The following is a 24973-nucleotide window of genomic DNA, read 5'->3' on the forward strand; positions in this document are numbered from 1 at the left end:
CAAGTGGCAGATGAAATTTAATGTGGACAAATGCAAAATGATGCACATTGGGAAGAATAACCTGAATCACAGTTACTAGATGCTGGGGTCCACCTTGGGGGTTTGCACCTAAGAAAAGTATCTGGGTGTCAGCTTAGACAATACGATGAAACCTTCTACCAATGTGTGGCGGCGGCCAAAAAAAGTAAACAGGATGCTAGGAATTATTTAAAAAGGGATGGTTAACAAGACTAAGAATGTTATAATGCCCCTGTATCGCTCCATGGTGCAACCTCATCTGGAGTACTGTGTTCAATTCTGGTCTCCTTATCTCAAGAAAGATATAGCAGCACTAGAAAAGGTTCAAAGAAGAGCGACCAAGATGATAAAGGGGATGGAACTCCTCTCATATGAGGAAAGACTAAAAAGGTTAGGGCTCTTCAGCTTAGAAAAGAGACGGCTGAGGGGAAATATGATTGAGGTCTACAAAATCCTGAGTGCAGAACGGGTACAAGTGGATTTATTTTTCACTCCGTCAAAAATTACAAAGACTCTTCCAGTGTCTTATAAATCCATATTCCTAAATATTTTAGACCCTCTTCTTTCCAAAGAAAAGGGAACTGATCAAACAATCCTTTTTGAGAATGTATATTACGTTTAAGTTTTTTATTGATTTTTTTCATTTAACAACAAGTGTCATAAATTTTCATACAATTATCTTAATAATACACTTGATATTTCTATAATGTATTTTATACATAACATTTCTTATCTTATATTTCTTATGATTTTATATATCATATAACTGTAATTATTTTTCTTATAAAATTATACAACATATATATTGTAAATGATTTTATCAAATTATTTTTTAAATTATTAACCTTTTTCCCCTCCCTTATATTACATTGTTTTCATGTAAGATACCATCTATTAATAATATTTTATTTATAATTTATAATAAAGAGTATAAATCCCCCTCCCATAATCCCCTCCCTCCCTTTCTTCTTTAACTATTTTCTTATTATGGGAAAATGAAATTCAATTATTACAATATTTTGTTAATGGTCCCCAAATCTTTTTGAATTTATCCATATATCCTTTTTGTGTTGCAAATGTATGTTCCATTTTATATATATGGCAAACTGAGTTCCACCAAAAATTATAGTTCAATCTGTCACAATTTTTCCAATTGTGTGTAATTTGTTGTACTGCTATTCCAGTCATTATAAATAAAAGTTTGTTGTTATTTGATGAAATTTGACTTTGAGATCTCATTGCAGTACCAAATTAGAATTGTATCGTATGTCAAGGGCTACAGGATTTTCTAACATCCTATTGATTTGGGGCCAAATTGATTTCCAAAATGTTAATATGAATGGACAATAGAATAAAAGATGATCTAATGTCCCTGCTTCAAGATGACAATGTCAGCATCTATTAGACTATAGAGCTATCAATTCTATGTAAACGTGTAGGGGTCCATAAAGCTCTATGTAAAATAAAAAACCAAGTTTGTCTCATAGATGCTGACAGTTGTACATCTTATCCTCCAAGACCAAAGTCGTGGCCATTGAGATGCATTGATCTGATGCTTAATCTCAATGCTCCAAATATCTCTAAGACCATTTTTTTTCTTTTTATATACAAATTCAGATATTAATTTATACCACCTTGCGGCCTGGTGACCCATTGGAATCTATCTGAAAACATAAGAATTCTATATTATGATAATTATTAAGATTTTTCCATTCAGGGAACCCTACCTGAATGGCCTGCTTCAATTGCATCCATCTGAAATATTGTGATTTATTCAAACCGAATTATTTTGCAATTGTGAAAATTCAAGCAGTTTACCTTTATTTATTACATCTTCTAAAATCCGAATTCCAGCAATCATCCAATGTTTCCAGATAATTTTTAAAACCGCCAACTTTGATCTTTGGATTGAGCCATATTGTTTGAGTCGTTGATTTAGTTATTGGAATAGGAGTTAGATTACTTATATATCTTATAGTTTTCCAAGTATCAACCAATATTTTGTGATCCTTATATAACCTTGGCATTTGAATACTGATAACATGACTTAGACGTAAAGGATAACATTAATCTCCATTCTAACCAGAACCAATCTGGTATATGTTCAATGGGTTCTGGGAGGATCCAATACATACCCTGACGCATAATATAGGCTTGATGGTACCTATAAAAATTTGGAAAATTTACCCCTCCCTCTGCAATTGGTCATTGTAATGATACTAGAGCAATTCTGGGGTTTTTTCCAAGCCAAATAAATTTTGTTAACATCTTATCCAGTTTTTTATAAAAATGACCCCTGAAAAAAAAATTGGTATCATACCCATTTGGTAACAAACTACTGGTAATATCATCATTTTTACAGTTTGTATTCTCCCCCACCAGGATAATGCATAGAGGATTCCATTGCTGACACATATCTGACACTTTTTGTAATATATTTTTTCATTAAATTTTCATTGTCTCATCTACAGTTTTTGTAATCCAAATTCCCTAAGTATTTTATTCCTTCTTCTTTCCAATATAAAAGAAAATGAATCAAATAGACTTTTTGTACAATGTACATTGAGTGGAAGTACTTCTGATTTATTCCCAGTTATTTTATATCCTGAAAATTTTCCAAATTTTTCAATTCAATTCAAGCAAATTTGGAATGGTTTGTTTCCGGATTTCTCAAATAAAGTAAAATATCATCAGCATATGCTGATAATTATATTCTCTATCTGAATGTGGAATACCCTGTATCTCCCTTGTTTGTTCTATAGTTAATAACAATGGGTTCTAAAACGATATCAAAAAGCAGTGGAGATAGTGGGCATCCTTGTCTAACTCCCCTTTGCAAATAAATTTTTCTGAAATATTATTGATGTAATAATCTAGCAACAGGGGAGTTATACAATGCTTTTATTATTTGTATAAAACCGGATCCTATACCAAAACCATTCCATTGCCTGAAACATGAAGGTCCATTCCACTCTATCAAAAGCTTTTTCAGCGTCTAATGAAATAGAGAATGTTGGGTCATTAATGGATTTTGTCAAATATAACATGTGATGTGCCAATCTAGTATTATGAGATGAATGTCTTTGAGCAACAAAACCTGTCTGATGCATATCAATAATGAAAGGGAGAGCTTTAGCCAATCTTAATGCTAATGCCTTGGTCAAAATTTTTCCATCTACATTTATTAAAGAAATAAGTCTATAATTTGAAACCAAAGTGGGATCTTTATTTGGCTTAGGTAAAACTATAGTTATTGATTCAGCCATAGTACCTGTGATATAACCTTTATTTAGTTGTGTCTGATATAATTTTAATAAATAGGGCATTGTAATGTTTTGAAATGATTTATAAAACTCTACTGTATAACCATCTCCACCTGGAGCGGATCCAACCCTAAGGGACTTCAATGCTGTATCTAATTCTTTAAGGATATTGGTTCTTCTAAACTTCGTTTTATATGTTCAGGAATTTTCGGTCCTTTTATTAACTTTAGAAATTCTAACCATCTTTTTCCTTTTCTGAATAAGGCTCGGAAGATACAATTTTTTATAGAATTTCAAAAATTGTTTCATTATGTGATCATTGTGAGATAACATTTCTCTATTCTCATTTTGAATTGCAATTATTTTTTGTTTTCTTTTTTTTTGCTTTGAGATAATTTGCTAGCATTCTTCCCGCTTTATTTGAATTTCCATAATACAGAGCTTGTTGTACAAATAAAATCTTTTCTAATGATTTTTGAAGAAATTTCATTATATTTACCTTTAGTTTTTAACAATTCTTGTTGTGTCAAATAATCCCATTTTTCAATTAATTTTGATTCTAGAGACTTTATTAGTTTTTCTAATTCTGTAAATTGTTTTTTTTTCTTTTTTTATTTGCATTGCTGAATAAGAAATAATTTGTCCTCTTAATGTATGCTTTAAAAGCATCCCATAAAGTCTCTATGGAAATTTCTTCTATATCATTAATTGTGAAAAATATTCTTCCATTTTTTCCATAAGATTTGTACAAAAGTCAGTATCTGCAAGCAGTGTATTATTTAATTTCCATATAGGTTTATTTCTATTTTGATCTATTATTTTTAATTTCAATCCACACTCCACCATGATCTGATAATATAATTGGATCAATGATAGCCTGTGTGACTTGATGTACTAATTGATTAGAAACAAAAATATAATCTATTCTAGAAAAAGAGTTATGGACTTGTGAACAAAACGAAAATTCTCGACCATCAAAATGAAGTATGCGCCAAATATCTTTTAAATCACAAGATTGTACCAAATTATCAAGTCCTAATGATTTTTATAAATCTTCTCGGATTTTTATCCATCAATGGATCCATCACAGCATTGAAATCTCCTGCTACTATTAAATTTGAAGTAGCTAGTGGAAGAATTAATTGTTGTAGAATGTATATTAAGTGGAAGGATTTCTGATTTATTCCAATTTATTTTATATTCTGAAATTTCCAAATCTTTCAATCACATCCAATAAATGCGGAATAGTAAATTCAGGATTCCTCAAATGAAGCAAAATATCATCTGCATATGCAGAAACTTTGTATTCCCTATCAGCATAAGGAATACCTTGAATTTCCTCTGTTTGTTGAATAGCCAATAGTAAGGGTTCCAATACAATAACAAACAACAGAGGAGATAAGGGACATCCCTGCCTAACTCCCCTTTCCAGACAAAAACCGTCTGAAAAAGAATTATTTATATACAATCTAGCCAAAGGGGAATTATACAAAGCTTTGATCATTTGTATAAATCCAGAACCCACCCCAAACCAATCCATTGCTTGGTACATAAAAGTCCATTCTATACGATCAAATGCCTTCTCTGCATCCAAAGATACAGAGAAGGCTGGATCTTCCATGGATTTTGTTAGGATCAACATATGAAGAGCCAATCTAGTGTTATGTGAGGAATGTCTATGAGCAACAAATCCAGTTTGGTGCATACCTATGATATAAGGGAGAGCCTTGGCCAAGCGTAGAGCCAATAACTTAGCCAACAGTTTACTATCAACATTTATCAAAGATATTGGCCTGTAGTTTGAAACCAATAAAGGGTCTTTATTTGGCTTTGGCAAAACTATAGTCAAAGATTCTGCCATAGTACTTGAAATGCAGCCTTTATTCAGTTGAAACTGATATAAATTTAATAAATAAGGCAGTAATGTATTTTGAAATTATTTCTAAAACTCCACAGTGTATCCATCCTCTCCTGGAGCGGATCCAACTCTAAGGGACTTCAAAGCTGTCTGAATCTCCTTTAATGTAATATGTGCATCAAGAGATCTTTTTATATGCTCAGGAATTTTAGGACCCATAGGACTGGAAGAGACAATAAAAATAAATGAAAAATCTTTATTGTTAAAAGTAACAGAAATGTGTGAGCAATGGAATCCTTTGCATTTATCTTGGTGGGGGAGAGTTCAAACTGTGAAAATGATGATTTTGCCTGTGGTATATTACCAAATGGGAATGTTACCAATTTATTTTCAAGATTCTTTTTACAAGAAATTAAATAGTATTCTTATCAAATTTGTTTGGATGGGCAAAACTGCTAGAATAGCTTTAGTATCTCTACAAAAACCAATTGTGGAGGGAGGGGTAAATTTTCCAAATTTCTATAGGTATCATCAGGCCTATATTATGCATCAGGGTATGTACTGGATCCTGCCTGAACTCATGGAACATTATCCAGAGAGGTTAATTTTGGAATGGAAAATTATGTCCCCTATGCATTTGTCTCATGTATTGGGCATTAAACTACCTAGTTATGCTAAGGATAACAACATTATTTTGGATACTTGGAAGGCCCTAAGACATTGGTCTCAAACTCGCAGCCCGAGGGCCACATGTGGCCTGCCAGGTACTATTTTGAGGCCCTCTGTATGTTTATTGTAATCATATGTCTCTTTAGCTATAAATTACAATATTATTATTAAGACTTAGCCAAAAGGAAAGATTTATAAACTACAAAGAGTTTTGCCTCATGCAAAATTGCCATTTCTTTAATAAGACATTAACTATTTTTTCTGAGGACCTCCAAGTATCTACAAATCCAAAATGCGGCCCTGCAAAGGATTTGAGTTTGAGACCACTGCCCTAAGATGTATAAATAAGTTAACTGAAATTCCTATAGAACAGTCTTTGGGTCAATCCCTATGGCTGAACTCCAAGCCTGGAAGGATTGGATGCGAGTAGGCATAAGAACATTAGAGGATGTTATTTTAAATGGAAAATTGCTTGATTTTTCACAGTTGCAACAATCTTTTGGTATTTCAAAATTTCAGTTTTATAAATGGTTGCAACTGAAGCAGGCTATTCAGAAAGGGTTCCCTGAATGGCGTAATTTAAAAAATTTTATAGTCTGCAATTCCTCTGTTTTCAGGCAGACATGCTAGGACAGGGCTACCCAAGTCCGGTCCTCGAGATCTACTGGCAGGCCAGGTTTTCAGGATGTCCACAATGAATATGCATGAGAGAGAGATTTGCATACCAAGAAGGCCTTGCAGGCAAATCTATCACTCATGTATATTCATTGTGGATATCCTGAAAACCTGGCCTGCCAGTAGATCATCGAGGACCGGACTTGGGCAGCCCTGTGCTAGGACATACAAGCCGCCAAGTGGTATAAATTAAATATCTGAACTTATGAAAAAGAAAAACCAAAAACACTCTTAGAGATATTTGGAGCATTGAGATAAGCAGTATATTTCTGCATCTCGATGGCCATGTATTTGGTCTTGGAGGATGAGGTGTACAGCTTCAGCATCTATGAAACAAACTTGGTTCTTTTTGTTACATCGTTCTTTCGGACCTCAGTTAGATGAATAGAGTTAGATAATTCTAGATCTAATAGGTGCTGGCACTGTCACCTAGACATAGGAACATTAGATTATTATTATTATTATGTTCTTGTATACTGCCATACCCAATGAGTTCTAGGCGGTTCACATCAATTAATTAAGATCCGATCTGAACACAGATTTACAACATTTTGTCGGAGTTACAAGCAACGAGGAAGGATATGTTGGAACATTTTATCAGAAATTTATCAGAGTTACAAGCAACGACGAAGGTTGGATTGGAAGGTAAGAGGGAGAGAGAGAGAACCAAAGGAGGGGAGGGGGGAAGGGGAAGAGTAGAAGAAGGGGGGGAGAGGACGGGAGTTAGTTTATTGCAGGGGAATGAGGGTTAAGGGTCCTGTTCGCGGAATAGGTACGTTTTGAGTAGTTTTCTGAAGTTGAGGTAGGTTGGGGCCTCGAGCATCATTTGGGCTAGCCAAGGGTTCAGCTTAGCCACCTGAAAGGCGAAGGTTTTGTCAAGAAATCTTTTGAGCTGACATAATTTTAGGGAGGGGAAGGTGAACAGCTGAATTCTGCGGGATTTCTTATTGGTGCAATTCATAGTGAAGTGGGGAAAGAGGTATCTTGGTGCTAGACCAAATACTGTTTTGTAGCAGAAGCAGGCGAATTTGAAAAGGACTCTGGATTCGGAAGGTAGCCAATGTAGTCGGTGGTAGAAAGGAGTGATGTGTTCCCATTTGTTCAGGCCGAAAATAAGGTGGACGGCTGTGTTTTGAATCAATTTTAGTCTTCTGGTGGTTTTCTTTGTGGAGCTCAGATAAATGATATTGCAGTAATCCAGTATGCTAAGAATGCTAGATCATTTACTGTTTTATTTCCCTAAGATATTGATTTTCTGGAGATCAATTTGGGGATATATTAATAACATTTTAGAATCTGAGATTCCGTTAACTTATGAAATAGTAATTTGTGGTACCATTTTACATATCAAGGATCCCCTAGATAAATATAAAAGACGTCTCTTATTAATTATGACTAGTATAGCTATACAAATGATTACACGAAACTGGAAGAACTGGGATCGTCTTAACTTTACATTCTGGTGGGCAAGTTTATGTCTAATTTACAAATATGAGAAAATGAACGTTGATTTATTAGGGAATACAAAAAACTTTAACTTAATTTGGGGCCCATTGTCGTCTTTTGTAGAATTATTATAGTTATGATTTTTTGTTCTTAGATAAAATGCACATCCAGGGAGGGGGGGAGGATTATAAGGGCTTTTAATTGATTATTTATACAGATGATAATAGGAAAGAAGGGTGGTGTGGTTTTTTGGGGGTTTTTTTTGAGGTTTGATAAATAGGTATGATTTATCATATGAATAACTTATGTTTTAAATATGTATAATATAACTCTGAACATATGATACATTTTTTAATTACTTTAATGATAATGATTAGGAGGGGTGGGGGAGGGTAATGTTCTAAATGAATCTTGTAAAATTATAAGTGATATCTAAAGTATTAAATGTATAATCTATGTTGTTTATACTTATTAAACGTGTTTTAAAATGAATAAAGATTATATATAAAAAAAAAAAAAATTACAAAGACTAAGTGACAGGGAAATACTTTTAAAACCAATAGGAGGAAATATTTTTTCACTCAGAGAACAGTTAAGCTCTGGAACGCACTGCCAGAGGTTATGGTAAGAGTGGATAGCGTAGCTGTTTTTAAGAAAGGTTTGGACAATTTCCTGGAGGAAAAGTCCATAGTCTGTTATTGAGAAAGACATAGGGGAAACCACTGCTTGCCCTGGATCGGTAGCATGGAATGTTGCTACTCCTTGGGATTTGGCCAGGTACTAGAGACATGGATCGGTACTGTGTGGCTGCTAAGTACTCTACTCAGACTGACCCTGTAAGAAGTAGTATCGAGTGCAATCGAGATCACCAAGTCTCTTTCAGCACAATACATGGAGGCATTCCATGACAATTTGCATCAGTATCTTTGGAGCAAGAGTTGGTACCATCGAAATAAAAACTATACTTTTTAAGAAATTCCTAAATCAGCCCTAACTTCACGTACTATTAACAACGCCAAAATAGACAAAACATCTACCCACACCACACCAGCAATAACAACTATGCTACCAATGTAACCCCCATTTACACACTTCCTGTAAACTGTATTTATCCTTACTCCGAAATTATCTATTTACCACTCTAATTTATCATTGGTTCCTCCATTGTAACCCTGTTTATAAATCTTTTGTAAGCCGCCTTGAACCGCAAGGTAATGGCGGAATAGAAATCCCTAATGTAATGTAATGTAATGTAATATTTGTCGCAGGACTATATCATAGCTGTTGATAGAAAATCCTCCCTTGAATCTTGATGTTCATCAAGTAGACTCAATACTAGATTGGCCAGGTTGCTAATCCAAGTGCCCACTGCAATGCGTCTCCATTGCGATGACATAAAGGAAAGGCATTCCTCGAATAGACTCGATGGTAAATATGCCAGTGACACAGTTATCAAACCCACTGGTACCGACTGGAGTTGGTACTAAAGAAAAGTCCCAGTTGCTGGAATTCGAACTCCAGAACAAATACTTTTAAAGAAAGAAGGGAAGAAAACACTGTTATTTATTATTATTGTATTTTTTCTTCCAAGCTCTTTCAGAGAGCCTCGGTGCCAGGACCAGCTGGAAAGAACAAGACAAAGGTGGAGTAGAAAGAAGGTTTAAAATCCTTCAACGCAGATGGCAGGAGCAAAGGAGGGAAAATTGTCTTAAGGCCTTTTGACACCAAAAGAGGTGAAGGGATTCAATGCAGCTTGTCCTTTTTTTTCAAGAAAAGAAAAGACATAATAGAAGTATACTTGAAAAAGTTTGAAAAAAATTGGAAAAGAAAAAAGCAAGAAGGCAAATTCGAAGGAACAACATTGAGATACGTCTTCTTCACTCCACAGAAAATGAAAAACTGATGACCTCGCAAGCTGGCGTTGGGCAGGAAGGCACTCACTCGCACATGCTTGGTGCAGGAAGTCTAAAAGCTTTTTAAAGCTTAAAGTGACATTACACTTTTCACCGTCCGTACTGGGCTTCATGGATGACGTCACCCCATAAGTAAGAATATGCTGCCTGTTTGTCTAAGGATAAAATGTAAGACTGGTGATTTTGTGAAACGGCCTCCTGGTGGAGATGAAGACTGTAAATGAATTCAAGAAAGCATGGAACAGGTACAAAGGATCTCTAGGAGATGGAATGGATGGCTAGATTGGAAAGGCCCTGTGGTTTTTATCTGCCTTCATGCAACCAAGAAATGTATATAGAAAACTTCCAGTGTTAAACACAACTATGCCTAGTATATATAAAAACCTCTCTCATACATATTCATTACTAGGTATGTCTCCACAGCAAGGTTAGGAATGAATTCTTATGAACATAGCAACTTTGGCCCTAGATCAACACACGATGTCCTTGCAGCGTTCAAAAGTGCACTGCTCCAGCAGCATATGGTATTCCTGTAGTAAAAAGATCAGTAGAACTAAAAGTTAAATTTCAATTATGGGTCTTATGGCAAAAAGCACAAACACAACAATATTCAGATGCAGAATATTCACTTACTGGTCTCACTTCCCCATTGGTGTTGGTGTATTGTCGAGCAAGCCCAAAGTCCAACATGTAGCATTTCCTGTAAGTTGAGGGCAATCGTCCCATGGCAAAATTGGACTAAAAACAAAACAAAAAGAATCCAATCATTTAGATGTAATTTCAATACATGTGGTATTATAAAAAGCTGCAGTGACCACTGCAATTCTGAAAAAGTTATGCACTACTCACATATGCAAAATCAATAATCAGGCCCCAAAGGGGCATGTTTGGAGCAGAGAATAGGTTGGAATAAGAAACTGAATATGCAGGATATAAATGTCATTGCACTATGCAAGTACATTTTCTTATAGGGGGCATCACATAACCATAAGCATTCTAAATAATTTAGGATAGAAACTTTGGGCATGTGAGTGGTGCATAAAACACATGCCTGAATGTAGGCTTCCTATACGTAATGACTAAATGGCAACGATGCCTCTTTTGACCTGCTGTATTGGTTGGTGTGTTGTGCTGCTGGCTGGCAACTCAGTACATGGTCAGACCTCATTTTCCTCTCTGCCCTCATTTAACTCAACAGCTCCATTAACCCACTCTGCTCCATATTGCTACTTTCTACCAAGCATTCTCTTCGATTCTTTAAATACCCAACCCCCTTCTTCTCCTCCTCAAAAATACTCTTAGCCCCTTACTCCATCTTTCTGTGCAACAATTTGTCCATTTCTGCATCGGGAGGGGGGAGAGGTATAGTCCTGTGGTATCCTTGCACATGACCCTGCCTGGAGCAGAGAGTTCAAGGAATATGGAGGACAAAGCTAAAGGATGGACTGGTACTATGGTAAAAAAGGAGGTAAGGATCAACAACAAAAAAACCCAAAATCAGAGGATCCCAAAAAGACAGGAACATCAGTATAAAACCCAAAAATCAATTAGGTTCTTACCTTCATAATATCTTTTCCAGTAGATAGGGATGGTATGCTGAACCACAGGGTTTTCCATCTGTGCTCAAGAGCATATTGCAAATGTCAATTACAGCTTTTCAACTCCTCCTCTTCCACAGTCTCTGCTGCCCCTTCAGTTTGTAACAGCCCTACAGAAAAAGACAGAAGGAGGGATACGAGGAAATCCCCGCAACCAAGCATCTGATCTGATCTGCTCACATAAGAACTGCCGCTGCTGGGTCAGACCAGTGGTCCATCGTACCCAGCAGTCCACTCCCGCGGCGGCCCTTAGGTCAAAGATCAGTACCTATTACTATCCCTCAGATGGGAGAGGCACCTTACTGGACTCCCTCCCACCCCTCATAAAATATGTAAAAAATGCATTCAAATGTGCTATTGAATTGCTACAGAATTTTCTAAATCTTCCTGCAGAAATATTCATAAAAAAAGGGCCATGCAGGTAGTTCTACAATAAAAATGGATTTATGCCTGGAGAAAGAAAATTTAAAAACACCTCCCCCCCTTATAGTATTTAGTCTTCCAGAAATCTTCTGCAATTAAAAATCAGTATTGATTTCTGTAAAAGAGGCTTGAAATGGTAAAAACCTTTGTAAGGAAGAGGCAGAAAAAGGAGAAATCTTGAAAGAGGCTAAGATAGAGATAAATGAAAGCATATACTCTGAGGCTAATATCTTCTTCCTTATGCCCCCCAGAAGGCTTGAAACTCAAATTTCTCTTTCCTTACAAAGGATTGTGCGGTCCAGCAGCCCCCTCCCGCCCGATCGTCGCATCCAACCATCTTCCTCCCTCCCCCTCACCTTATGTGCCGAATTGTTCTTCTCTCAGCAGCACACTTTCAATAAGTTGCAAGTGCGTGGCTGCTTCAGTTGAATCTTCTCCTCTGACGCAACTTCCTATTTCCGGTTGCGTCAGAGGAGGATTCAACTGAAGCAGCTGCGCCTGTGCGCGACTTGCTGAAAACGTGCCACTGGGAGAACAATTCGGCACATAGGGTGAGGGAGGGAGAGAAATGTCAGGACGCAGCAATCGGGTGAGAGGGGGATCTTGGACCGTGCGATCTGTGACCGCACGTCGTGTTCTCTTCACTGCGGAGACAAGACCATTCAACGCTCCATGGGGCAGTGAATGGCCTTGTCCCGTGGTGACTACATTTTCTCGCTCCCCGTTTCAGCGGGGTACCCACAGTTAGCTGTGGGTATCAACCACCGTGTCATTCTCTACTGTGAAGCTGACCATGAAGCTTAAGTCAGAAAGCAGGCTCATCAGATAAACTGCTGGGCAGAGGTTTCAGCATACCATCCCTATCTACTGGAAAATATATTATCAAGGTAAGAACTAATCTCTTTTTCCAGTGCAACAGGGATAGTATGCTGAACCATAGGGCTATTAGACAAGAAACATCTCTTGAAAACTTCAAATGCAAAGTAAAAACATTCCTTTTTAAACACACCTATTCCCTCTGATTCCAATCACTTAGAGCCCTAACAGCTTCTATGCAGTCAGCAGAACTGAACTGAAATGCTTCTTTTGAAGCGACCCCTATCCTAGTGTGCTAAAGCCCTTCTGTTTCTTCCCTCCCTTTTCAGATTTTATTTTTTCATTGTATTTAAGCTCTTATCTTTTCCCATTTTTCCTTTTTGTTCCAGTAAGTCTATTTGTTCTGTCGTTCCCTCCAATTTTTACTTTTAAGTTTTTGTTTTACCTTAACAATATTTTGATAATTGTAAACCATTTAGGTATGTTTTTGATAAACGGTATATCAGAGATTAATTAAACTTGGACGTACCTAAGCATTCCTCAAAGTCTAGGGTGAGATAGGTGAGCCTGTACATAGTACTGACAACCCAAAAGCAGAATCCTCCTATGCTGCCATGTTCATCCTGTAGAATTTGATGAAATTATGAAAGGAGGACAAGGCCGCTGATCTATAAATCTCTTCAGGAAAAATTGCCCTTCTGCCCAAGAGGAGGCATCTTGCCGAATGCACCTTCAATAAACTAGATGGCTGTTTGCCGCAACCGATGTATGCAGAAGATATAGCTCTAAAATTCTATCTACAGATGGTGGTCTTGGTCCTGGGTCCACTCCTTTTCAACATATTCATAGGGGATCTGACTCAAGGGTTTCAAGGTAAAATAACACTATTCGCCGATGACGCCAAACTATGTAATATAGTAAGTGAATGCAGTTTACAGAATTATATGGCGCAGGACCTGCTTACATTGGAAAGTTGGTCCTCAACCTGGCAGCTAGGCTTCAATGCTAAGAAATGTAAGGTCATGCACCCCGGAAGTGGAAATCCATGCAGGACGTACTTCTTGAACGGAGAAACTTTAACTAGGACTTCAGCAGAACGAGATTTAGGAGTAATCATCAGTACAGACATAAAAACTGCCAATCAAGTGGAGAAGGCTTCATCTAAGGCAAGGCAGATATTGGGTTGTATCAATAGAAGTTTCATCAGCCAAAAGCCTGAAGTCATAATGCCGTTGTACAGGGCCATGGTGAGACCTCATCTGGAGTACTGTGTGCAATTCTGGAGGCCACATTACAGTAAAGATGTGCGCAGAATTGAATCGGTTCAACGGACGGCCACCAGGATGATCTCGGGGCTCAAGGGTCTCTCGTATGAAGAGAGACTGAACAAATTGCAGCTCTACACTCTTGAGGAACGTAGGAAGAGGGGAGACATGATCGAAACATTTAAGTACCTCACGGGACGTGTCGAAGTGGAAGATGATATTTTCTTTCTCAAGGGACCCTCGCCACAAGAGGGCACCCGCTCAATCTCAGGGGCGGAAAATTTCATGGCGACACCAGAAAATATTTCTTCACAGAGAGAGTGGTTGATCATTGGAACAAGCTTCCAGTGCAGGTGATCGAGGCAGACAGCGTGCCAGACTTTAAGAATAAATGGGATACCCATGTGGGATCCCTACGAGGGTCAAGATAAGGAAATTGGGTCATTAGGGCATAGACAGGGGGTGGGTAAGCAGAGTGGGCAGACTTGATGGGCTGTAGCCCTTTTCTGCCGTCATCTTCTATGTTTCTATGTTTTGTAAGAGGGTCTGCCTTGTCTTGCCTGATTGTTTAACACAAAAAGATGAACTGAGAGATGAAACTTATTGGATACCTCCATACTTATTGGACACCTCCATACTTATTGGACACCTCCATACTCCATACTTATTGGACACCTCCATACTTATTGGACACCTCCATACGAAAAAGGAGATTATCGCTGAAAAATAGCTGGAAAGCGATGACCACAAATGCTCGCAGTCTAAGCAACAAAGTTCATGATCTGCAAGCCCTGATGTTAGAGGCAGATCTAGATATTGTTGCTATCACAGAGACATGGTTCAGTGAATCACATGGATGGGATGCAAACATACCGGGATATAATCTTTTTAGGAAGGACAGAGATGGTCATAAAGGTGGAGGAGTAGTTCTCTATGTAAAGATCAATATCCAAGCGACCGAAATGCAAGGGACCTGGGGAGAGGAAGAAGCGATATGGATTGCTCTGAAAAGAGAAGATGGAACTTCTATCTACGTGGGTTGTAGTCTACAGACCTCCGACTCAATCGCAGCAAATTGATAAGGATCTGATTGTGGATATCCAAAAGTTTGGAAGGAAAGAGGAGGTTCTGCTGTTGGGAGATTTCAACCTGCCGGATGCGGACTGGATTGTTCCGTCTGCGGAATCGGAAAGAAGTAGGGAGATTGTTGATGCCTTTCAAGAGCCTCTGCTCAGACAAATGGTGACGGAACCCACAAGGGAAAAAGCGATATTGGATCTGGTCCTCACAAATGGAGAGAGTATCTCTAATGTTCGAGTGGGTGCTCACCTGGGAAGTAGCGATCATCAAACGGTTTGGTTTGATATAACGGCTAAAGTGGAGAGCGGCCACACGATACTTAAAGTCCTAGATTTCAAACGTACGGACTTTAATGCAATGGGAAAGTACCTGAAGAAAGAGCTGTTAGGATGGGAGGACATAAGAGAAGTGGTCTAAGCTGAAAGGAGCGATAAAAATGGCTATGGACCTTTATGTGAAGAAAATCAATAAAAACAAGAGAAAAAGGAAGCCGATATGGTTCTCCAACCTAGTGGCTGAGAAAATAAAGGCGAAAGAGTTGGCGTTCATGAAATATAAAAAAACCCAAGAAGAGGAGAGCAGAAAGGACTACAGGGTGAAACTGAAAGAAGCCAAGAGAGAGATACGTTTGGCGAAGGCACAGGCGGAAGAACAAATGGCTAAAATTGTAAAAAAGGGAGATAAAATTTTTTTCTGATATATTAGTGAAAGGAGGAAGATAAAAAATGGAATTGCTAGGCTAAAAGATGCTGGGAACAAATATGTGGAGAGTGATGAGGAGAAAGCAAATGTGCTAAACAAATACTTCTGTTCTGTGTTCACAGAAGAAAATCCTGGAGAAGGACCGAGATTGTCTGGCAAAGTTACACGAGAAAATGGAGTAGATTCTGTGCCGTTCACGGAGGAGGGTGTTTATGAGCAACTTGAAAAACTGAAGGTGGACAAAGCGATGGGACCTGACGGGATCCATCCCAGGATACTAAGGGAGCTCAGAGAGGTTCTGGCGAGTCCTATTAAAGACTTGTTCAACAAATCTCTGGAGACGGGAGTGATTCATGGGGATTGGAGGAGAGCGGATGTGGTCCCTATTCATAAAAGTGGTCACAGGGATGAAGCTGGAAACTACAGGCCGGTGAGCCTCACTTCAGTTGTTGGAAAAATAATGGAAGTGTTGCTGAAAGAAAGGATAGTGTACTTCCTTGAATCTAATGGGTTACAGGATCCGAGGCAACATGGCTTTACAAAAGGTAAATCGTGCCAAACGAACCTGATTGAATTTTTTGATTGGGTGATAAGAGAGCTGGATCGAGGACATATGCTAGATGTAATTTACTTGGATTTCAGCAAAGCCTTTGATACAGTTCCTCATAGGAGGCTGTTGAACAAACTTGAAGGGCTGAAGTTAGGACCCAAAGTGGTGAACTGGGTCAGAAACTGGCTGTCAGACAGACGCCAGAGGGTGGTGGTTAATGGAAGTCGCTCAAAGGAAGGAAAGGTGACTAGTGGAGTCTCTCAGGGTTCGGTGCTGGGGCCAATCCTGTTCAATATGTTTGTGAGTGACATTGCTGAAGGGTTAGAAGGAAAAGTGTGCCTTTTTGCAGATGATACCAAGATTTGTAACAGAGTAGACACCTAAGAGGGAGTGGAAAATATGAAAAAGGATCTGCAAAAATTAGAGGAATGGTCTAATGCCTGGCAACTAAAATTCAATGCAAAGAAATGCAGAGTAATGCATTTGGGGATTAATAATAGGAAGGAACCGTATATGCTGGGAGGAGAGAAGCTGATATGCACGTACGGGGAGAGGGATCTTGGGGTTATAGTGTCCGAAGATCTAAAGGCGAAAAAACAGTGTGACAAGGCAGAGGCTGCTGCCAGAAGGATGCTGGGCTGTATAAAGAGAGGCGTAGTCTGTAGAAGGTGTTGATGCCCCTGTACAGATCACTGGTGAGGCCCCACTTGGAGTATTGTGTTCAGTTTTGGATACCGTATCTGGCGAAAGACGTAAGAAGCCTTGAGGCGGTCCAGAGGAGGGCGACGAAAATGATAGGAGGCTTGTGCCAGAATACGTATGAGGAGAGACTGAAAGCCCTGAATATGTATACCCTAGAGGAAAGGAGAGACAGGGGAGATATGATTCAGACGTTCAAATACTTGAAGGGTATTAACGTAGAACAAAATCTTTTCCAGAGAAAGGAAAATGGTAAAACCAGAGGACATAATTTGAGGTTGAGGGGTGGTAGATTCAGGGGCAATGTTAGGAAATTCTACTTTACGGAGAGGGTAGTGGATGCCTGGAATGCGCTCCCGAGAGAGGTGGTGTAGAGTAAAACTGTGACTGAGTTCAAAGAAGCGTGGGATGAACACAGAAGATTTAGAATCAGAAAATAATATTAAATATTGAACTAGGCCAGTTACTGGGCAGACTTGCATGGTCTGTGTCTGTGTATGGCCGTTTGGTGGAGGATAGGCAGGGGAGGGCTTCAATGGTTGGGAGGGTGTAGATGGGCTGGAGTAAGTCTTAACAGAGATTTCGACAGTTGGAACCCAAGCACAGTACCGGGTAAAGCTTTGGATTCTTGCCCAGAAATAGCTAAGAAGAAAAAAAAATAAAATAAAATAAAAAATAAAAATTTAAATTGAATCAGATTGGGCAGACTGGATGGACTATTCGGGTCTTTATCTGCCGTCTTCTACTATGTTACTATGTTACTAGGTAATGCAATAGGACTCTCTCCTGATATCCAAAACCTTTAAGACTAAACTAAAACTAAACTAAACCTTAAGCTTATATACTGCATCTTCTCTATAAGTATAGAGCTCGGCACTGTTTACAGGAAATTTAAAAAGAAGGAAAAACATAATAAGAACTGCTTCAACTAATAGTCAGTCTGTCGATCAAATCGGGAATGATTCCGGAAGACTGGAAGGTGGCGAATGTTATGCCGATCTTCAAGAAAGGTTCGAGGGGTGATCTGGGAAACTACAGACCGGTGAGTCTGACCTCAGTACCAGGAAAGATGGTAGAGGCGCTGATAAAGGACCGCATCATTGAGCACCTTGACAGACACAATCTAATGTTTGGCTAAACTACTGTGCCTTATAATTGGCCCTGAAGCAATGGACAAATGGTCCACGAAACATTGGCCATGTCGGCTCCGGTCCTGGTCCCGGCAGTTTGATACGGCACAGATAGAAAACAAGAGAGAAAACAGAACATAGAATCACTTAAGATAAGTAATCTTCTGTTGGCATTTTTCAAACCCCTGGGGTGGTCTATTATCAAGTATTTGCTGCAGAGGACATGAAAAGTTTTACTAACTGATTATGATTTATAAGTTATAAAAAGATATTTATTACAAAAAAGATGATATATAAAAAAATATTTAAAAATAGATATAAAGAAATGTACAAAAGCAGGGTTTTGGCCAATGATTGAATTGTGGAGTATCTGTGTGGACCCTAACTATGCTGACAATACAAGTCAATGATACGACATAGTATAGTGCTCCTAAACTCTGAGGCCTTTTCCTGAATTAACTAAATTAACCACATCAATAGTTAGAGGAGTATTGATTCTAGACCCCTCCATTTGAGTGGATTATATAGTATTGAAGTTATATTGGTTATTTGCACCACTCAGTTAGTTACACTTTAAGATTTTGCGATATTAGTAATGGAACACACGCGGGATCGAACTATTTTGGACTTGATGCTTACAAACGGGGGAAGTGTTCCTGAGGTTACAGTGGGTGATCATTTAGCATCTAGTGATCACAGAATGGAGAGGTTCAATATCAAAATGTAAGATGAGAGGACTTACTGAAGATTGAAGGTTCTGGACTTCAAAAGAACTATCTCAAGGAAAAGTTAGTTGAGTGGGAACAGAACAGAACAGAATAGAAAAGCAGTGGGTGAAACTGGAAGAAGCTATCCTAAAGACAACAAATCTTTATGTTAGCAAATAGACTCCTGCCCTATATGCCTCCTCCAATGTACTTCTTGTCTGTATTTAGTCATATCCTTGGATTTATTTTGTGACTGCCTTCTTGTAACCCATTCTGAGCTTTTTGGGAGGATGGGATAAAAATCTAAATAAATAAATAAAGAGCATAAAAAGAAAAGAAGGCTGCTTTGGTTTTCAAATGCAGTAGTTGAAAAGGTGAGAGAAAAAATATTAGCATTCATAAATTACAAGACAACGCAGAAAGAGGACAGACAAAAAATATGTGGAAAATCTATGAAAAGAAGGAAAAGCAAAGATGCAAATGAAAGAAGATAGCCGATAAGGTGAAAATGGGGGACAAAATGTTTTTAAGATATATAAGTGATAGGAAGAAGTGTCAAAATGGCCTAGTGAGGCTCATAAGAATATAAAAATAGCCTTACTGGGTCAGACTGATGGTCCATCAAGCCCAGTAGCCCGGTCTCACAGTGGCCAATCCAGGTCACTATTACCGGGCCAAAACCCAAGGAGTAGCAATATTCCATGCTACCAATCCAGGGCAAGCAGTGGCTTCCCCCATGTCTTTCTCAATAACAGACTATGGACTTTTCCTCCAGGAAATCCCTGCTGATAGATCCTGGACTGCCTTCGAACTCGTATCTGAACCCCAGATCTCTAAACTTTGTCTCAAACTGAAATCCTGCAAATGTATCCTAGATCCTTTCCCATCCTACCTTTATGAAAACATTCCTGCGCAGGCCATCTCCTCCCTTACCAGTCTTATAAATACTGCTCTACTATCGGGACTGTTCTCCACAGAAATGGGACACATTGCCTTATCCCCTCTTCTGAAAAAAGCCAATTCGACCCTTCCTTACCATCGAACTACCGCCCCATAGCAAATATCCCTCTCCTAACTAAACTGCTAGAGGCCATAGTTGCTACCCAGCTCTCTTCTTACCTAGAAAGATTCTCCATTCTCCACCCCTACCAACACGGCTTCAGACCCAGCTTCAGCACTGAGTCCCTCCTAGTTTCCCTAATTTCAAAGGTTCAACAACTACATTCTCGTAACAAATTCGCTGTTCTTTTACAATTCGATCTCTCTGCAGCTTTCGATGTCGTCCACCACGACATACTACTTTATCAACTTTCCGAGATAGGAATTGACTCCACCGTCCTAAAGTGGTTCTCAAACTTCCTTCGCTCTCGCTCCTACACTGTCAACACAAATGGCACCATGTCCATACCTTAGACACCATCTTGCGGTGTCCCTCAGGGATCACCTCTATCCCCTATTCTCTTTAACATCTACATGTCTTCTCTGAAGCTCCTCCAACTTTCCCCCCTTGAAACAATCTACACATACGCTGATGACATCCTTGTCCTCCTTGAAACAGACCAGAACCTCACCAACCTCCACGAGAACATTACATCTTGCATAATGAGACACCACTCCTGGTCCCTCTCGGTACATATGAAACTAAATGAATCAAAAACAAAATTACTCTGGCTCGGCCCAAAGTTAGAACACCTGCCCACCATCTTCACACTACTCACAGGCTGTTCTGCACCTTGAGTTCTCAAGCAAAGTCCTTGGCATCACTATTGAGTCTTCTCTCTCCCTCAACGACCACTTCAACTCTTTTGCAAAATCATGCTTTTTCAGCCTCCACATGCTGAGGAAAGTAAGATCCTACTTTCGCAAAAAACTTTTTGCCATCCTCGTCCAATCCATCATCCTCTCCAAACTTGACTACTGCAATGCCATTTACTTATGCTTAACAAAAAAAAGTCTTCAAAGACTCCAGTTTATCCAGAATATTGCAGCCAAGTTGATCTTTGCAAAACGCAAATCTGACCATGTCTCCCCACTCCTGTCCAATCTTCACTGGCTCCCAGTGATTTCCAGAATCCATTTCAAATGCTCCTGCCTGGCTTTTAAGATCATTCACGGCATCCTTCCTCCCCTAATCCCACTATCCTTTAACTCCTCAAGTCCTGACTCAACCAGACCCGCCCAAAGATATAAACTATCCTTCCCCTCTCTACGCGGTATTCTCTATGCAGGTAAACTGGGAAAATCTCTTCTCTTCAAAATCACAGGTCTCTGGAACGACCTTACTATCCCGTTGAGGAACCTGGGCTCTCTCCAACTATTCTGCAAGCAACTGAAAACTTGGCTCTTCTCTAACATGTAATTCTATTTTCTCCCCTTACTCTTCCATTCTATATATAAGCTTATGTAAACCTTTTCCTTTCTCTTCTTATATTTTAAGTTCTTGTAAACCGTGCCGTAAGGTTGCTAAGTAAAATGAGTTCTATAGGATTGGGCGAGACATTGACAAAATGGGTTGGGAACTGGCTTGGAGGTAGGCTTCAAAGGGTTATGGTAAACGGCACCCCCTCTGAAATGACAGAGGTGATCAGTGGAGTGCCCCAAGGCTCGGTCTTGGGCCCGATCCTGTTCAATATCTTCATAAGTGACTTGACAGAAGGGCTCCGAGGTAAAATAACATTATTCGCCGATGACGCCAAGCTAAGCAATGTAGTGGGCAAAAGCACAACGGACAAAAACTCAATGCCCGACATGATGCACGATCTACTCCTACTGGAGCGCTGGTCTAGGACCTGGCAACTCAGTTTCAATGCCAAAAAATGCAAAGTTATGCACTTGGGTAGCCAAAATCCATGCAGGACTTATACCCTTAATGGTGAGATCCTAACAAGAACAGTAGCAGAGCGAGACTTAGGGGTGATCGTCAGTGAGGACATGAAAGCTGCCAATCAAGTGGAGAAGGCTTCATCTAAGGCAAGACAAATCATGGGCTGCATACGCAGGGGTTTCGTCAGCCGTAAGCCGGAGGTCATTATGCCATTGTATAGATCCATGGTGAGGCCCCACCTGGAGTACTGTGTGCAATTTTGGAGGCCGCATTATCGCAAGGACGTGCTGAGGATGGAGTCGGTCCAGAGAATGGCCACTCGGATGGTCTCGGGACTCAAGGATCTCCCGTACGAGGAACGGCTGGAAAAATTGCAGCTATACTCACTCGAGGAGCACAGAGAGAGGGGAGACATGATCGAGACGTTCAAATATCTCACAGGCAGAGTCAAGACAGAGGAAGATATCTTCTTTTTCAGGGGTCCCACGGCAACAAGAGGTCATCCGTGGAAAATCAGAGGCGGGAAACTGCGAGGTGACACCAGGAAGTTCTTTTTTACTGAAAGGGTGGTTGATCGCTGGAATAGTCTTCCACTTCAGGTGATTGAGGCCAGCTGCGTGCCTGATTTTAAGGCCAAATGGGATCGACACGTGGGATCTATTCACAAGGTAAAGGTAGGGGAGGGTCATTAGGGTGGGCAGACTGGATGGGCCGTGGCCCTTATCTGCCGTCAATTTCTATGTTTCTATGTTTATATAAACTTAAGGTTTAGTTTAGTTTAGTTCCCATCCAATCAGCTCTTTCTTCAGGTACTCCCCCATGCTGCTAAAGTCTGCATGTTTGAAATCCAGGACTTTGAGTTTTGTGTGGCCATCCTGCACTTTGGCTGCTAATGCTATATCGAACCAAACCGTATTATGATCGCTACTTCCCAGGTGGGCCCCCACTCAGATATTAGAGACACTTTCACCATTTGTGAGCACCAGATCCAGTATCACTTTTTCCCTCATGGGTTCCATTATCATTTGTCAGAGCAGAGTCCCTTGAAAGGCATCCACGATCTCCCTACTTCTTTCCAATTCTGCAGAAGGAACTTTCCAATCCACATTTGGCAGATTCAAATCACCCAGCAACAGCACCTCCCCTTTCTTTCCCAACTTTTGTATATCCGTAATCAGATCTTTATCAATTTGCTGCAATTGAGTCGGAGGTCTGTAGACAATACCCAAGTGGATAGAAGTTCCATCTTCTCTTTTCAAAACAATCTATAACGCTTCTTCCTTTCCCCAAGCGCCCTGCATTTCAGTAGCTTGGATATCTGTCTTTACATAGAGAGCTACTCCTCCACCTTTTATACCATCTCTGTCCTTCCTGAAGAGATTAAAGCCCGGTATGTTGGCATCCCAACCATGGGATTCACTGAACCTTGTCTCAGTGATAGCAAAAATATCCAAATCTTCCTCTAACACCGGGGCTTGCAGATGCTGATTTTTGTTGCTTAGACTGTGGGCGTTTGTAGTCATTGTTTTCCAGCTACTTATTCCTCAACAAACTCATTTTTTGTATAGTTTTAAATTTCAGCTCATTTCCTGTTGCATCGCTAGGAATTGAATTGGAAAAATAATGGAAACGTTGCTGAAGAAAAGGATAGTGAGATTCTTAGAATCTAATGGATTACAAGATCCAAGGCAACATGGGTTTACTAAAGGTAAATCGTGCCAAACGAATCTGATTGAATTCTTTGACTGGGTGACCGGAGAATTGGATCAAGGACGTGCTCTAGATGTAATTTACTTAGATTTCAGCAAAGCCTTTGGCACGGTTCTTCATAGGAGGCCCTTAAACAAACTCCATGGGCTGAAGTTAGGGCCCAAAGTGGTGAACTGGATCAGAAACTGGTTGACGGAGGACGCCAGAGGGTAGTGGTAAATGGAATTTGTTCAGAGGAGGATCAGGTGAGTAGTGGAGTGCCTCAAGGCTCGGTGCTGGGACCGATTCTGTTCAATATGTTTGTGAGTGACATTGCTGAAGGATTAGAAGGTAAGGTTAACCTTTTTGTGGGTGATACCAAGATTTGTAACAGAGTAGAAAACATGAAAAAGGATCTGCAAAAATTAGAAGAATGGTCTAGTATCAGGCAACTAAAATTCAATGTGAAGAAGTTCAGAGTGATGCATTTGGGGGGTAGAAATCTGAGGGAACCGTATGTGCTGGGAGGTGAGAGGCTGATAAGCACAGATGGTGAGAGGGACCTTGGGGTTATTGTTTCTGAGGATCTAAAGGCATCTAAACAGTGTGATAAGGTGGTGGCTGCAGCCAGAAGGATGCTAGGCTGTATAGAAAGAAGAGTAACCAGCAGAAAAGGGAGGTGTTGATGCCCCTGTATAGGTCATTGGTGAGGCCACAACGAGTATTGTGTTCAGTTTTGGAGGCCATTTCTGGCAAAGGATATAAAAAGACTTGAAGTGGTCCAGAGGAAGGCGACAAAAATGGTAAGAGGTTTGAACCAAAAGAAGTACGAGAAGAGACTGGAAGACCTAAATATGTTTACTATGGAGGAGAGGAGGGACAGGGGAGATATGACATTTAAATACTTGAAAGGCATTAATATAGAACAAAATCTTTTCCAGAGAAGAAAAAATGGTAAAACTAGAGGGCATAATTTGAGGTTACGGGGAGGGAGACTTAGGAGCAATGTTAGGAAATTCTTCTTCACGGAGAGGGTGGTAGATGCCTGGAATGCCCTCCCGAGGGAAGTGGTGGAGAGAAAAATGGTGATGAAATTTAAAAAAGCATGGGATAAAAATAGAGGATCGTTAATTAGAAAATGAAGGATGTAAAGTAAAGAACTAAGGCTGGTATTGGACAGACCTGCACGATCTCTGTTCCATATATGGTGATTCAGTGTAGGTTGGACTGGGGTGGGCATCAATGTGAACTCCACTAATATGGAACAGGAGGATGTTACTGGCCAGACTTTACGTTGGATGTCCTGCAAACAACAGGATGGTTGGATAGGCTGGAGTGAGCTTAGATGGCAACTTCAGCATTTGGAACCTAGGACAATACCAGACTTTACAGTCTATGGCCCAGAAATATCAAAGAAGAGACAAGTTAATCTAATCATGTATTTTTTAATGAGAATAACTTATGGGCAAACTGGATGAACCATTCAGGTCTTTATCTGCCGTCATTTACTATGTTACTATGTTAATATTGTTGTTTTCATTGCTTTCTTTATTATCATCATATCTTGTGTTTTTCAGGGGGTGGCCACCGGAAGTAACCTCCATACATACACCACCCCCACCTTCTAGTTTAAATGCCTAGAAACATA

At 39.6% G+C, this 24973-nt stretch overlaps 1 protein-coding gene across 1 annotated transcript in view; it reads right to left on the bottom strand.

Moving 5' to 3' along the window:
• The window catches only part of TTBK1 (tau tubulin kinase 1), a 542632-nt gene that overhangs the window by 386781 nt on the left and 130878 nt on the right, over nucleotides 1-24973 (bottom strand). Inside the window, exon 5 of the mRNA XM_033936268.1 lies at nucleotides 10476-10580. Within this exon, the coding sequence (XP_033792159.1) occupies nucleotides 10476-10580 (105 nt within the window). The remainder of the gene's footprint in view (nucleotides 1-10475; nucleotides 10581-24973) is intronic.

This window comes from Geotrypetes seraphini, chromosome 3 (assembly GCF_902459505.1).
Source record: "Geotrypetes seraphini chromosome 3, aGeoSer1.1, whole genome shotgun sequence".
NCBI lineage: Eukaryota > Metazoa > Chordata > Amphibia > Gymnophiona > Dermophiidae > Geotrypetes > Geotrypetes seraphini.